The sequence below is a fragment of the Sycon ciliatum genome, chromosome 1 (genome assembly GCF_964019385.1).
Source record: "Sycon ciliatum chromosome 1, ocSycCili1.1, whole genome shotgun sequence".
NCBI lineage: Eukaryota > Metazoa > Porifera > Calcarea > Leucosolenida > Sycettidae > Sycon > Sycon ciliatum.
In genome coordinates this window covers 51,929,100-51,945,927 of record NC_088643.1, presented here as the reverse complement: position 1 = coordinate 51,945,927, position 16,828 = coordinate 51,929,100, and the positions used below count along the sequence as shown (strand labels likewise).

Here is a 16,828-nt window from a genome sequence, read left to right as displayed (position 1 = left end):
CCCTTCAATTTTAGCCCAGATTACAACTTCTCACCCGCCTTCAGCTGATGGCAGAGTAATACAGCACACCATCACCCTGACACACCTATCCTATCGAGCATGACTTGCCACATTTGCAACGTCTATCTTCTACGAACACCAACACCTATGGTTATACTACACACCTACACCCCTAACAATTTCCCCTTTCTCACCTGTATCTACCCGCAGCACTAACATTGCATAACTCCAGCACCACTAACTGAGAGACATTCCCACCTGCACCTCAACATCGTATCTCATCACCATCAACTCCCTATTAACTCGTACCACCACCCAGATTCATGCCTATTCACTGCAACCGTTGTTTCAGAACCTCTCCATTTTGTTTCTGTGTGACCTTGTGAGTTTTAGGCTTTGCCATGGACAATAGCAACGCAAGCAGGATGAGCCAGTTTACCTTTGATCAACTCAGTCACAGTGGTGTAGCGTCAAACCCCTACGCTCACGACGTTTTAGTTTCACAAGACCAATCACGCAGCGCATCGACACCATTCTCCTACCTACAAAATTTGGCGGCAGCAAATCTTCAGCTTCAGGATCAACAGCACTATGACAACTTGTTTGATGAAGTACTTTTTCCCTCCTTGCCAGAAGTCTCTACGGGCATGGGATCCAATGTGAACACACGACTCGTACATCATGATGCGTTTGCGCCTTTCGGTGATAGTAAGTTGATGGCAGCACCAGCGCCAGCAATGGCCTTACAGCCAGGACGACAGGATCTCCAGCCGCCAAATATTGCCGGCTTACTTGACTTGCCACCAAGTCCACACGACCTCAGCCAGTCACTTCCACAGAGTAACGTATTCGGAAAGCAGTCGTCAATGAAGGAACCTGAAAACCCAGCGACAACATTCTCCTTTCACCAAGGTCAGACGGCACCGACCCTTCCGCATAGCCTAATGCCGGATAACCAGCATAATTCCAACAGTTTGAGTGATGCAGCACTTTTTCCGTTCCCGCCACAAGTTTCTATAGGCGTCAGCTCATTTGGAAATATAGGATTCCCTCATGATGTGTTTGCGCCTACTGGTGACACGAATGCGATGGTCGTGTCAAGGCAAGGACGACAACATATTCCAAGTTTACCGGAAATGCCACCAAGTCGCCGTCACGCCCTCAGTGAGCCACTTCCACAGATCACCTTACTCGGGCAGCAGCCGTCAATGCAAGAACCTGATTACTCAGCGACACCATTCTCCTTAATCCCAGGTCCGGCGGAACCACTCCTTCAGCCTAACCTACCCAACAGCTTGAGTGATGCAGCAATCTTTCCCTACCTGCCAAAAGTCTCTACCGCCATGCGCTCTGATGTAAATACAGGATTAAATCATGATGTTTTCGCGCCATCGTGTGGTATTGATGTGTTCCTATCACCATCACTAGCAAGGGGCCTACAACAACAACAACGACAACAACAACATCACAAGCCACCACATATTCCCAGCCTGCAGGTAATGCCACCGCATCACCATGACCTCAGCGAGCCACTACCACCGAGTAACGTACTTGGACACCAGCCGTGGACTAATGAACCTGAAAAAATTGCCAAAGCCAAAATAGTCTGCCCGGAATGCAAAAGGAGTTTCTCTTCTCCGTCGCAGCTCAAAAGACACATGACAGTGCACACCGGGGAGAGGCCATATCGTTGCACAGAGTGTGGACAAGCCTTCTCGCAGAAACATAATCTAACTGTGCACATCCGAAAACACACCGGGGAGAAGCCATATCATTGCGACAGATGCAACTCACGTTTTTCTCAGCTAACGACACTAACCAGACACAAGAGAACACACACAGGTGAGAAACCATACAAGTGCACTATCCCGGGCTGTGAACAGGCATTCTCACAGTCCTCCAACCGCAACTGCCATGTGCGTCGCCACAAGGCCAATATGGAGAAGCAAACCAAACCTGCCAGTGGATGCAACTAAACAGACACTGCACTATTGCCCTCGCATCACCAGTTCAAAAACAACAATGTCGGCAGGATCTAGGAGCAGCAAATAAGAAGATACCAGCGACAGAAGTTTCAGGTTACGTGAGATTTATTCCAATTATGGGCAGGGGCATGCTTTGCACACTGGGGCGCACTGTGCCGAATATGAGCAATAGAAGAATCTGACATGTGTGCGTGTGTGTGCCTTCAGTACTACTATTTGGGTATGTACGTTTCATACCCTCAACTTCCAAAATATGGTGCCACACCCAGACCGCCATACATGCACGTGTACTCGTACTTGCCTAAAAACGCATTTGCCGGTGCAGACATCCCTCCACCCTCCGCGATCAAAAACCATCACTTCTTTGATTTATATGATACAAAATAGCATTAAGTTTTGGCTTGTTTTGATACAATGTCTGCTGGTTCGTTTGTGGTTTTCTCTTTTGCTGTGGTTCCTTTTGCTACATGTGACTGTTGTCCATGTGGAACGTGGTATTCGTTTGTTCCGTGTCCTGATTTTTTAGAATGTCATCAAGGGGGCAGGTGATGTAGAACGATGTGTTGTTTTTCTGCATGATGACATTCACCAAACTGTCTATTGCCTCGCATAGATGCGTTATATGAGCATTCGTGATTTTTGAGTCTTCAGTTTTGTCTTTTGGAGTCTTTTTGTTCCTTCCGGTGGAGTTATTGTCCCTGGTATCCCGTCATGTCATGTCCTAGTTCAAATACGTTATTGCAAACAAACGAGTGCTTGTCTTCTGTGTCCTGCGCCCCTGGGTACGAATGGCCGTGACTCCGTCACAATATGACTGTATCGGTACTCTACGAAGTAATGCATGTCCAAATAGCAAAGAGAATGCAGCAGTGCGAATATCAGATGGATCTCTATTCCATCTGTCTGCAGCCAAATAAGAAATATAAAACAGACCGTAGCGTGAATGAAAAACGCAGGGTAGAACTAAGCTATTGGGGGAGTGAATGGAATTCCGACATTGGAAGGGATTAGGTGCTGATGAGCGGAGTGGAAAGAGGTCCCAAAAAAGAACACCATGGACATTGGTAGAGGTTCCAAATCTCCCGATCACCCACAAGATCTCCCGATTTTTTTATGTATTGAAACCTCTCCCGATCTCCCGCCCAACATCACAAACCTCCGTTTTCTTTGCTACCAATTTTTCGTCAACTTCATAAACCTCAAACAAACACACCAGCATAGGGTAAAAGGCAAGAAAAAACACGCACACATGCACTAGAGGCAGCTCTGGTGCTGCCATCAAATTACTATCATCCGGAGACGCAAACGCATCTTGATTATTATTATTATTAATATTATTACTAAATTTTTGATAGGGCAATCCCCACAGGCCTAAGGCCTTCTTACAGGGTACCCTAAATGTGCCAATACAAGGTAATGGATGATGTACGAGTTCTGTATTTACAATCGAGTCAATGCCGGTAGAGACTCGTGGCAAGGACGGAAAGGGTGGTGTGTCACGCAGCCTGCTAGTATAGCGCGGGTGATCCCGCACCAAGTAGTTAGGCTGAAGGATTCGTGCTAGGCCCCGGCGGATTCAGCTAACATTATATCTATCATATTTAGCACATTCTGGAAACTAGCATTGCGCTAGCATAATCCCGTACGTTTTGCAGAAAACTAACTAGCATATTCTTGCGAGAACTAGCATATTCTTGCGAAGACTAGCATATTGTTTCAAAATATGGGATGTTCGTGAGAATTCGGAATGCCCTCGCGACTAGTACCACCTACCGCGCCTTTGCCTGCTGAGTAACAATAATTCGGTGGTTCTTCTATTGTCTTCTGTTTCGTAGAACATGACTTATGCTGCATAATAGTAGTTGTAGTAGTATTTATTTATTTACCATCGGATGCCTCAACAGTGATACACACAACTTTTAAGAGGGCCGATCACGGGATAAGTGGAAAGGAAAGGAAAAGAAAGGAAAAGAAAAAAATAGGAATCCAGACATCAAGCAGTACAGTAATCAAACACCAAGTCAACTTCAAGCTTAGTACAAGAACTATCAAGATCATCGAGAAACTCAACAGATTCCAAAAAGAAGGTCAAAATACTTCTTAAACGCCACTGGGTCTTTAAAAAGATCCCTGAGTTGGTTTGCAAATGTAAAGGTACGGTGGTGTCTGCGCCACTCGGCATGCAGTGTATTAAAGAAAATTGCGGCATGAATAGAAAAAGAATTTACTCCATAATACATGTATGCTGTTAACAATCTGCAACAAAATAAATGCCTCTATTTCCATTTTCCGAAGCAGAATTCCAGCATTATTAGTGCTCTTTTTGGAGCAGAATGCGAGTTTATTGAAAGGCAGAATCCATCAAATTCTCCAGCATTATCCGCCGGGACCTAATTGGTGCATTCAGTCGTACTTCGGAGGTAGGAGAATGGTGTCCGTGCACAGTGTGATTGGTCTTCGGTTGAACCAATCTGTTATGAGGGTAGGTACCTGCCGCTTCATTACTCTGACTGAGTTGATCCAAGGCAAAATAGCTCATCCTGAGTGCATGGCTATTGTCCATGGCCAAGAATTAGTACACAAGTCGAAAAATAATTTTTTTTGAGATGCTGACCAGCAATTGTAGTGAATACGCAGGATTCTTGGTGATTGATAGAGTGAGAAATGGTTTAAAAGTAGTTTATTGTGATGAGATTCAGTGGTAAGATGCAGGTGAGAATATTTCTCAGTTAGTGGTTCTGAAGTTGTGGGTGGTAAGTGTTGAGGATCGATGCACTCAAGAAAAAGGAAATGGTCAGAGTGCAGACTGGCAAAAGGTGTTGGTATGCGTGGAACGTAGAATTGGTAAAGGTGACAAGTCATGGTCAATAGGGTACAAGTCTCAGGTTGATGGCGTGCTGTTCCCACATGCAAGAGCTCCAATGTAAATGCATGACCCGCACATCATGATGTGTTTGCGCCTTTGAGTTACAGTAATGTGATATCAGCACCAGAGCCAGCAATGGTCTTACACCGAGGAAGACAACATATCCAGTCGCCACATATTTCCAGGTTACTTGCCATACCACCAAGACAACATGTACAAGTGGCGAGTACAAAGTTGCGAAAGTTCGTGCGAAGTTACTCAATCACTTCATGATGTAGAGCAAAGGTTTGCACGCATTTTCGTTTTTCAGAACCTCTCTAATCTAACCTAACGTTATGTCGAGAGTAATACCTCAACTGTTCAGGTAGAAAACTGCACAGATTGGCAGATAACCATGCATGTGAGTGCTGACTTAGCATAAAGCAGGAGATGCGTTCAGTGTGAATTATGGCAAGAAGCAAGCGAACGACACCTCAAAGAGTATGATTATCATGATGGCTACCCCTCCCCCTCCCCAAATGAAAAAAAAACTACACAATGCTGCATGCACAAACACATTGCACACGTGAATCTCTATTCAAATGTCAATCACAGCCCTTCAATTTTTGCCCAGATTACAACCTCTCACCCGTCTGCAGCTGATGGCAGACTAATACAGCACACCATCACCCTGGCACACATATCTTATCGAGCATGACTTGCCACATTTGCAACGTCTATCGTCCACGAACACCAACACCTATGGTTAGACTACACACCTACACCCCTAACAATTTCCCATTTCTCACCTGTATCGACCCGCAGCACTAACATTGCATAACTCCAGAACCACTAACTGAGAGACATTCCCACCTGCACCTCAACATCGTATCTCATCACCATCAACTCCCTATTAACTCGTACCACCACCCAGATTCATGCCTATTCACTGCAACCGTTGTTCAGAACCTCTCCATTTTGTTTCTGTGTCACCTTGTGAGTTTTTGTCTTTGCCATGGACAATAGCAACGCAAGCAGGATGAGCAAGTTTACCTTTGATCAACTCAGTCAGAGTGGTGTAGCGTCAAACCCCCACACTCACGACGCTTTAGTTCCACAAGACCAATCACGCAGCGCATCGACACCATTCTCCTACCTATCAAATTTGGTGGCAGCAAATCTTCAGCTTCTGGATCACGAGCACTATGACAACTTGTTTGATGGAGTACTTTTTCCCTCCTTGCCAGATGGCTCTACGGGCATGGGCTACAATGTGAACACACGACTCGTACATCATGATGCGTTTGCGCCTTTGGGTGATATTAAGTTGATGGCAGCACCAGCGCCAGCAATAGCCTTACAGCCAAGACGACAGCATCTCCAGCCGCCAAATATTGCCGGCTTACTTGACTTGCCACCAAGTCCACACGACCTCAGCCAGTCACTACCACAGAGTAACGTATTCGCAAAGCAGCCGTCAATGAAAGAACGTGAAAACCCAGCGACAACATTCTCCTTCCACCAAGGTCAGACGGCACCGATCCTTCCGCATAGCCTAATGCTGGATTACCAGCATAATTCCAACAGCTTGAGTGATGCAGCACTCTTTCCGTTCCCGCCACAATTTTTTATAGGCGTCAGCTCATTTGGAAATATAGGATTCCCTCATGATGTGTTTGCGCCTACTGGTGACACGAATGCGATGGACGCGTCAAGGCAAGGACGACAATATTATATTCCAAGTTTACCGGAAATGCCACCAAGTCGTCGTCACGACCTCAGTGAACCACTTCCACAGAGCACCTTACTCGGGCAGCAGCCGTCAATGAAAGAACCTGATTACTCAGCGACACCATTCTCCTTAAACCCAGGTCAGGCGGAACCACTCATTCAGCCTAACCTACTCGACAGCTTGAGTGATGCAGCAATCTTTCCCTACCTGCCAAAAGTCTCCACCTCTATGCGCTCCGATGTAAATACAGGATTACATCATGATGAGTTTGCGACATCGCGTGGTAGTGATGTGTTGCTATCACCGTCACCAGCAAGAGGCCTACAACAGCAACAACAACGACAACAACATCACAAGCCACCACATATTCCCAGGCTGCAGGTTATGTCACCGCATCACCATGACCTCAGCGAGCCACTACCACCGAGTAACGTACTTGGACAGCAGCCGTCGAGTAAAGAACCTGAAAAATTTGCCAAAGCCAAACGAGTCTGCCAGGAATGCAAAAGGAGTTTCTCGTCATCGCTCAAAACACACTTGACAGTGCACACCGGGGAGAAGCTATATCGTTGCACAGAGTGTGGACAAGCCTTCTCGCAGAAGCGTAGTCTAACTGTGCACGTCCGAAAACACACCGGGGAGAAGCCGTATCAATGCGACAGATGCGACTCACGTTTTTATGAACAAACAGCACTAACCAAACACAAGAGAACACACACAGGAGAGAAACCATACAAGTGCACTATCCCGGGCTGTGAACAGGCATTCTCACAGTCCTCCAGCCGCAACCGGCATGTGCGTACCCACAAGGCGAATATCGAGAGGCAAACCAAACCTGCCAGTGGATGCCACTAAACAGGCACTGCTCTATTGGACCAGCATGTCCAGTTCGAACAATGTCGGCAGGAGCACCAAATCAGAAGATAACAGGGCCAGGAAATGCGGTTATAGGGGTGTACGTTTTTGGAAACATGATTTCTGTGCTGGCGTGCACTGTGTGGAATTTGAGCAAAAGAATGATCTGACAAGTGTGTGTGTGTACAAGTAGTATCCTGGCCTAAACTGCATTTGCTGCTGCACCCATCCTATCACCCTCCGCTAGCAACCATTCACGTCTTTGATTTATATATAATTGCAAAACAGCCTATGTTCAGGGCATTTTGTTGTAGAACTATGCATTGGTTTTCTGAATGATGACATTACCAATGTCTCTTGCCTCGCGTATAGTACTTTACCGTAGTCGCATTTTGGGTTTGCCGAGTTTTCACTTGATTTGCTAGTTCATTTGTGGGTCTTCCATTTTCTGTGTTTCCTTTTGCTACATGTTGCTACTGTGCATGCGGAACGTGGTGTTGGTTTATTCCATGTACTGATTTTGTAGAATGTCATCGAGGGGTGGGTGTTGTAAAGCGATGACATTATATTTCTTTTCTGTATAATGATATTCCCCAAACTGTCTCTTGTTTAGCATACATGCGTGAGATGAGCATACGTAATTAGTGAGTTTTCAGTCTTGCCTTTTCAGTCTTCTTGTTCTTCCGTAAAAAAAGTTGTTGTCCCAGCTTTCCCGTTATGTCGCTCATGATGGTGCTGAACAAACGCTTAGGACCGTTGGAGCGACACTGACTCACGCTGCTATCTGGTGTTCACGAGGTGTTTGTCGCGCTGGAAACGGAGCGTCTCTGTACGTTGGTATCCCTGCTGATGTTTGTGCTTGGAGAGCAACATAAGTGGTGCTCTTCAGGCACAATCTTCCTCAGCCTACTCAAGCTCAACTGATGAGGGGTGAATTGGGCAAATCCCCTTAATAAGCCAGACTCCCTACACGAACTCCCCGACTACTCCCTTTATAGGCACGATCGGCAGCACTGTAGAGGCGGAGGAGTCGCCGTGTATGTTCACTCATCCATCCCACACAAACACAAAACAATCATCACGATGAACAACTTCGAAAGGCTTTGGCTTGAATTTGTTCTATCGAATGTATTACTCACAGTTGGATGCTTCTACGTTCCTTCAAGCACAGATCCGTACACATTCTGCCAACAACTGGAGCCCTGTCTAATAATAATAATAATAATAATGACAGTGCGCATTTCACTCATTGCATGAGGTCAACGCATCTGTTAACAATTTTGAGCCAAGCAGCTCTATCAGAAGCAGATTGCACAGCATCCAGAAGCGACAGATTAATGCATTGTAAGTCTTTCTTGACAACGTCGATCCATCTCAGACGTGGTCGTCCTTGGGGTCGTCGTATGTCTGTTGCCCCGTCTAGGTCTCTGCAATATGAACTCTCCGTTTCTATTGGTAGGAGGCATGAACGCAAACACACCTCATGGCTTCCCACTGATAGAGTTGGCGACCTGCTGAGCTACCCACTGAACACTGCCGGATTAAACCAGCACCTGTCTTTTCCTATCTGTATTTCCAAAGGCAATTTGAAGTCCTGCCTCGACGTAGTCATCTCCAACGTACCAGAAGAAGACCTATCTGTCACATCATATCCTCCTGTCGGAGCGTCAGATCATGTACTCGTCGGAGGACATGTGTCCCTTGCATGCCCACCACAAGCACCCGCAATCCAGCAACACGTCGAAACTTGGCGCTGGAACTGGAACCCTGATCGCGTCGTCGCACTGAAATAAGCCCTGGGCTCAATGCAGCTTTTGCCACCAGCTGAGGAAATTCCGCAGTTATCAATGTCAGACCTCTGGTCGCATTGGCATCACTCGCTTATCAACACAGCATACTTTTACTGTACTAACTTTGCACCAACACGTACACACCAGTCTCGCCCAGGTCGGCGACCATGGATGACTCAACAGCTTCGTTGCAGCATTAAGGACACTGATATGGCGTTGCCTTTTTGTCTCAAACAAAGTCGCATTATTGCGACGAACGGGGATAACACTTACAGTCAACATGCGGGCAGTCTCACTCATCTTCTGATGGGAAGGTGACAGGCACGCACTGCCTTTGAGCGTGATTCGAGACGAGGAGAAGTGGAACAAGCTATGAAACGACCCGCGCAGCAGCTGTCCGGATCGTACATTTTGAGCTCTTCCTCCAGCGACGATAGTGGCGAGGAGGATGTGTAACTTGCTTGAATTTTCGACTGAGTTGCTTACTGACATGTAAATAATCATGTATATAGTGCTTTGTGATCGTGGCTTGCTTCAAATATTCGTATTTCTTTCCTGAGACAAGTGTGAAGATAAGCGCCAATTTTAACTGGGCGGACCAAGTAGATAATAGCGAGCAATGAATTGGTGAGTGAAGTATATTTCAAAAGTAATAACCACTCGATTACTGAATAGTAGTGAATACGTAGAATACTCTAGTATTATAATGATATGAACACTGAAGCTAATGTGACATTACGGTAGTACAATATGAAGTACGTCACCACTGTTGTAAATGCACGCGCTGATCCTATCCAACGTGACGGCCAATGCAAGAGGTTGGAATTGGCTATTGATTTCCTAACACACTCATACAGCACCAAAAGCTATCATTTCTGTCATTGCTTATTTTCAACTAAACATAACACAGTTCCAAATCACCAGGTGCACATCTTGGCACATAATGTGTGCTGTCGCAGTCCACCGCAGAACATAGTAATCCACAGATAACTACCGATATAAGATGATGTCACATACATGCACGCGCGCACACACATGCACGCGCACACACACAAACACGCGCACACTTGCACGCTCGCACACATGCACGCGCGCGCGCACACACACAAACACGCACACACACCCAGAAATGCGCACACACACACGTGCGCACACACACATACACAGCTAATGGTATAGTATTGTTGCCCGCAAAGCAGCCAGGTGCTCTGGCTTGGACCTCCAGCAGCGCTGGTTTTGCCCTCGCTACTTGTCGTCTTGCCCTTTTAAGGGAAACGTGACGTTTCGTAAGGTGGATGTCAAAAACGAGTTCCAGTGCTTTCACTAAGATTTTCTCTTGACTGGCCTTAGCTTTGGTAAGAAACGGAAGCCAGATTCCAAATCCAATTCTGGGAGTCTTAGAAGTACAGAGAGCCTCGCACTGAAGAAGAGAACGAAGGAAACCCCCAGCCATGGAGGCAATAGATCGATAACGAGCGACGGCACATCATCGGAGTCCATCAACACCATTGCGGACACCCCGCCCACGGTAAGCACGGTAACAACTGCTGAAAGCTTGCTGAAGGAACTGCTTGCTGGACAACAGGACCTGAAGAGTACCTTGAATAAATTATGCCAAAAAGTGGAGGGGCTCACGCTTGATTTGTCCAATGTCAAAAATAAAGTGGAACATAATTATGGAGAAATCTAGCAAGGCAAGAGACAAGAAGATTGATAATTGCATGCTCGAAGTCGATTCTCTGAAAGCCCAAACTGAAACTGATATCAGAAGAATACGTGAGGAGCTTGTTGATGTGGGAGAGAAGCTACGTTCTCTGAATGGCACTTCGTCCGCCACTTTCGAGACAAACTCAACCGCGACTTCCGCAAAATACATCAAAAGAGAAGAGGTCCAAGAGCTATTGCGTGAGCAACAAGATGCAGCTTCTCGTGCGAGCAATGTGATCCTGTTTGGTGTGCCTGAATCTTTGGGTGATATTGTGCAAACTTGCAGAAAGATGCTCATGGAGCCAGGTGTTTCTCTTCCGGACAACACCTCCATTGAAAGAATTGGTAAAACCACACACAACACGAACGATTCCCGCCCACGACCGATCCGCATTAGGACATCGAAGTCCGTAAAGGACAGCATCTTTCAGCACAAATTCCAAATCCGCTTCCGCGACAGGCCGATCTACATAGGTCATGACCTCACTCCAAAGCAGCAAGCAGCGCGAAAGGCCGTGTTGCACCTTTTCCGTACGCTGAGGAGCAAGAAAGTGGCCTGCTCACTACCGTACGACCGGATTGTCCAAGGAGGGGTGCCTCTAACTGACGAGCGTCTCGCCGAGATTCTTCACAGCAATGCATAGGACAACGCTGACCCAAAGGCACAGGCAAGTAACGTTGTCCCTGCCCATGTAAATAATTCTATTCTCACAACCCCTACTAACAATGCATGTATTGAGTCCCTGCTTCCTCGTCCTCCCCCTCCTCCTCTCTATGTACATAATATCACTTCACCCCCCCCCCCCCGCACAATCGTTCACAGCCCAATAATATAGCCATAAATTCACGCCCATTCATTTTAAGCACCTTGAACTCCCGCAGCATGCAGTCCAATCTAGCTAGTATCATTGACCTCATAGATCACCACGACATCGATGTTCTCTGCCTACCAGAAACATGGCTGAACAAGGCCACCCCAGACGAAGTAGTATCAATACGCGGCTTCGAAATTTACCGACGAGACAGAGACAGCACCCAAACCAACTGGAATACACTAGGAGGTGGCGGAGTTGCCATACTGTGCGCATCACATCTTTCCGTACGTCGTCGAGCAGATCTAGAACACTTAGCATCAGAAATGATCACTCTGCAAATCAACGGTATCATTATTTCATGTATGTACCGGCCACCCCGTCATCATATCTCGTCCTTCACTGCTGCAGTTTCCGTATTGCATGAAATCGTCGACCAAAGCCCCGTGGTGGTTACAGGTGACTTCAATGCCAGAAACCAAGAATGGGACATCAGTGACAAGACGATTGCCGAAGGTCGACAGCTCAACACAATTTTCAATGAAGTTGGACTGTGTCTGATATCAACGAACTGCGGCACTCGGCCTTCGCGTAAGTCAAACTCATCATTAGACCTTGTACTATCAAATGTGCCACGAGCATTCAAAACCTGCAGTGTCGGCATGCCGCTCACAGACCACTGCCCTCTCATATGCTCCATCTCGTGGTCGGCTTTGTCTACCATCCACATGTCAGTTTCAACACCAGGAGCATGCAACGCCACCACCACGAAAACCGACATCCAAAAACGGAAAATTGATTTTTGACATGTTGCGCACCAGACTGAGCACTATGCCTTTAATGGAGTGCATTGGTGGTGAGGCACACATCGACTATAGATGCCTGGCACTTTGCTCGTCCTTAGACATGGCCATCAGTCGATCAACAATTTTGTTTTCCAAACCATACCACGCAAATAACCAACCTTGGTTCAAAACCGCACACAAGAAACTCAGACAGCGTGTCAACCGCCTGTATAAGTTACATCGCCGAGACTTGTGTAATCCCACCCTCAAAGCTGCATACACGCTCTGTAGAAACAAATACAGAACTACCATCCGACGCGCTCGAGATTCCTACTTGTCTGCACTAGGTACATCAACTCTAAGGAAAGGTAGAACAGGAGGTTACTTGTGGTGGAAACGAGCGAAACGCCTGTGCAATATTGATGGCAAGAAGCATGATATACAACTCCTAAAGGATGATGTTGGAAATCATACATCCAGCGAGGCAAAAGCTGATGCTCTTTGTCGCTTCTTCAGCGCTCAGTGCAATCAGAATCCCAATATTCATCTCGGAAACCGACCACCTCCGTGTACCACCATTGCCAGTGAAGAAGAAGATCACTTCAGGTTCACTGCAATCACTCCTGCACAAGTCTACGATGCTGCAAGAGCATTGCCGGTGCACAAATCGTGTGCTGACACGCGTATTACAAACTCTGTTCTCAGCAAATGTGCGGATCTTCTTTGTACCTCTCTGGCCGTCCTGTTCAACTACAGTCTGGAGCAAGGTGTTCGTCCCAAGGCTTGGAGAATGGCAACAATCATCCCCATCTTCAAGAAGAGAGGCTGCCCAACTCAGCCAACGAATTATCGTCCAATATCCCTTCTCCCATGCATCGCAAAACTATTTGAAAAACTAGTCGCCAATCAGCTCCAGAAATACCTCAGCGCAACAGAGAAAATATGCAGTGAACAATTCGCCTATGTGAAAGACAAATCCGCCACAGACCAGCTGGTTATTCTAACGCAATATATGGCATGCTACATTGTTCAGAAGTCAAATTTCGATTTAGTCTCCCTCGACTTCTGCAAAGCCTTCGACAGAGTAAACCACTCCACTCTCCTTGATCAGATCGGTAGGTTTTCAGACCCCAAAGTCACTGCATGGATACGGAGCTACTTGCAGGACAGACAGATAGCGGTACAAGTTGGGTCATGCACATCGTTACCGAAGATCACCAACTGTGGTGTGCCGCAGGGCTCACATTTATCACCTCTCTTGTTCTTAATCTACATTAATGACCTACCTACCACCATAATGCATTCCCATACCTTCCTGTTTGCGGATGATGTGACTTTACTCCACCCATACGAACACACTCCGTCCAGCCCAGCACTGCAAGCCGATATACAAGCGTGCCAAACCTGGGCTCGAGCTAGAGGAGGCGAGTTTTCCCCATCGAAAACCTCTGTCATCAGCTATTCCTACAAGTCGGTATCGCCGTCCACGGCTCCAGCATACCAAATAGATGGGGCTCCTCTCAACCGTACCGATGTGCTGAAACATCTGGGAATTCGCTTCACCGCTAATCTGAACTTCCACCAGCATTACATAGATATGAGTCGAAAATTCAAACAGAGAATTACGTTGCTATGTTACATGGCCCACCGCCTTACTCCCAAAGCCATGATGCTCCTTTACAAGAGCTACGTTCGACCCGTTATAGAGTATGGTGTTGTGGTGTGGGCGTACCGGCTACCTGCGTCTGATTTGTGTGAGCTAGACAAACTCCAAGCAAGATTCATCAGGTCGTACTTGCGACGGCGTAAGTTTCGATTTGCGTTCGACACGCCAAAGCAAGATCTGAACGCATTCGCCAAACTAGAATCACTGCAGTACCGTAGACAATTCATTAGCCTAGTTACATTGCACAAGTTTATTTTCAAATACCGGAATACCTTGGCTCAGTTCAGTTTTAATATTTCCCGTAGTGAGAGACGCCCCAACAAAATTATCCTCCCCAAAGCCTTGACAACATCCAAATCACTTTTTTTTATTCAAAACCTCCCTTTTATGGAATTGTCTCCCGCCCACATTGACTTCGGAATCTTCTGTCCATGTATTCAAGAAAGAGCTGCGCAAACATTCTTGGCAGTATTCATGTCTACTCGCTGGCATGCCGTTACCCTGTTCATCGTAGTCCTCCCCCCCCCCCCCCTTCCCAATCTGTACTCTCTTGTACCATCATCCTTCAATGCGACGGACCCCACGATAGGCGGTCAGCCTTTGGGTCATCCTAATAAAGTTATTATTATTATTGCCCTCTCCAGTGCTGCCTGCAACAAAACATTCCCTTCCGGAAACTCTGGGTGGACCAGTTCTCGGTGTTGTGTTTACACCGTGCTCCGCTTTCATAATTTCCGGTATGGCATTCGTTGTTCGTATCAACCACTAAGCTCCTGGTAGGTGGCCCTTACTGGCCTTAGGATGTGGCTCTGGGTTCACTACTACATGCACATCACTGTCAGCAAGTATAGACAAAGCAAAATCGGAGGCACTGGTCTTTTCCAGGTTTGCAATTGCTATCACATGGGTGCAATTGGTGAAGCACTTTCCATGATACCAGCCACACAATTTCCTCCTCCCCGAGCCCTTGTGCTGGCAGAGAAAAGCCCAGATATGGTCGTCCTTCTCTGGAGCAGCGCTGACGATGCGACACCAACTTGTAGTCTCGATATTACTCACTGCAGGCTTCTCGTTTTTACTAAATGGGCGCTGTGACACAGACACAAAATTCCAGCAATATTCAACTCCGCTGGGCTGTCATTTGCCACTTCGTTGCCGTCAGCTGCCTCATCCAGCACCTCGCTGCCACTAGAAACGTCTTCCTCTTCTTCCATTGTTGTCAAAACAACATCAATGTACACGAAAGGAATAAACTTCAATAAAGCGATCACAATATCCCAAGTCGATATTGTCGTCAACGTCGTCTTCTTCTAAAAAATAAATTATTTTTCCTCACTCCACGCGAACTCGTGTTTTGCGCTTGCTCATACGATGCACACCTCACCACTCGCGTAAAAATATTTGTTCTCACGGTGGAATTTGGTCGAGAAAAGAAGCCCTCGCGAAGGTCTCTGGATCGGTTCTGGAACGTCCAACAAGCGAAAACGTATCCTTTGTGATGTCCTTGACCAACACTGTATGCGGCGATTTGTCCCTCCGAGAGTGCATCAGCACTTGTGATTGTGAGTTTTGGCTCACGGACTACAGGGCACTGGCCATGCAGCCTTGGATAAGCGGTACACACATGTATTTATGCGCTACAGCGCGCTGGGACGTGGTCGCATTGGATCAACATGACTACACGCAGCGTTCTGTACGTGCGCTCACTGCCGCTCAGGGCGCCGGCCCCGGTCAATTCAAGGGAAACTGAACGCCAAAAATAAGTATGGCTTATCCGAATGAGAATTGGGCACTGATTCTGATGAGCTATGTCTCGAGCCGATCAGAGAAGAGGAACCGTGTCAAATTTCATAAATAACACCTTCCATATTTGGAAATTGGGCTTGATGACGTGCGTACTGCTTAGCTGTCACCATGCTGTACATACTCAGCAGTGAATGGAAGAAAACAATTACTTTGGTGTTTTGCAGCTCTATTTCGTTCCCTGACGGTACCCAAATCTAGATGTAGGAATCTGTTGAGCAGGAGAGTGACACAATGTCTTGTCTTCCCGAAGGCTGTCAAGCCTGCAGTGGTGATGAAGAAGACACGAATAACACCCCAAGATCGATTGTAGCGAATTGGAAAGCTCATGGTGAATTTGCTTCCACTCCAAGGCAATGTCGAGGTATGACGGGTGCTTGTACTGCCTTCCAAAGTGAAGCGGAGATGAACATGGCTTTGCATAGCTGTTGTTCTACGCCAACTTACCTACTCTTGCTGGTACCGTAGTGGTATATTGCAAATTTCGTGGACGAACAATTCGAGTCACTAGTGGCTAGTGAGCAACACTAACAGGTGAGATTTTTCAATTTGACAAAAATTGTTCTTGTTTGAGAACAGACGGTGGCAGTCATTAAACTCAGTAGGTGTCTCTCTGCGGCTTCTTTCCCTTCATCGATAGGGTTGTGCTTGAAGTCGAAATAAATAGAACATGTGGAACAAAAATCTGATCATGTAATTCGAATTTCAATTTCAAAGTATGTGTACATCAAATCACAAAAATTTCAATATGGTGCTGTGCATTGAAAAAGACTGGGTGCTGGCAGCAATGGAAAGGGTAGAAACGAAACCAGTAAAGTAGAGTATTCATAAGGTAGAGGGAGTTGAAA

At 46.6% G+C, this 16,828-nt stretch overlaps 1 protein-coding gene across 1 annotated transcript; it reads left to right on the top strand.

The window, feature by feature from the left end:
* Nucleotides 1–341: 341 nt before the first annotated feature.
* On the top strand, nt 342–8,151 carry LOC135805238 (uncharacterized). The gene is made up of 2 exons (XM_065319253.1): nt 342–1,968; nt 5,832–8,151. The coding sequence occupies exons 1-2, from the start codon at nt 402–404 to the stop codon at nt 7,415–7,417; spliced, it is 3,153 nt and encodes a 1,050-aa protein (XP_065175325.1). The 5' UTR covers nt 342–401; the 3' UTR covers nt 7,418–8,151.
* The last annotated feature ends 8,677 nt before the right edge of the window (nt 8,152–16,828 follow it).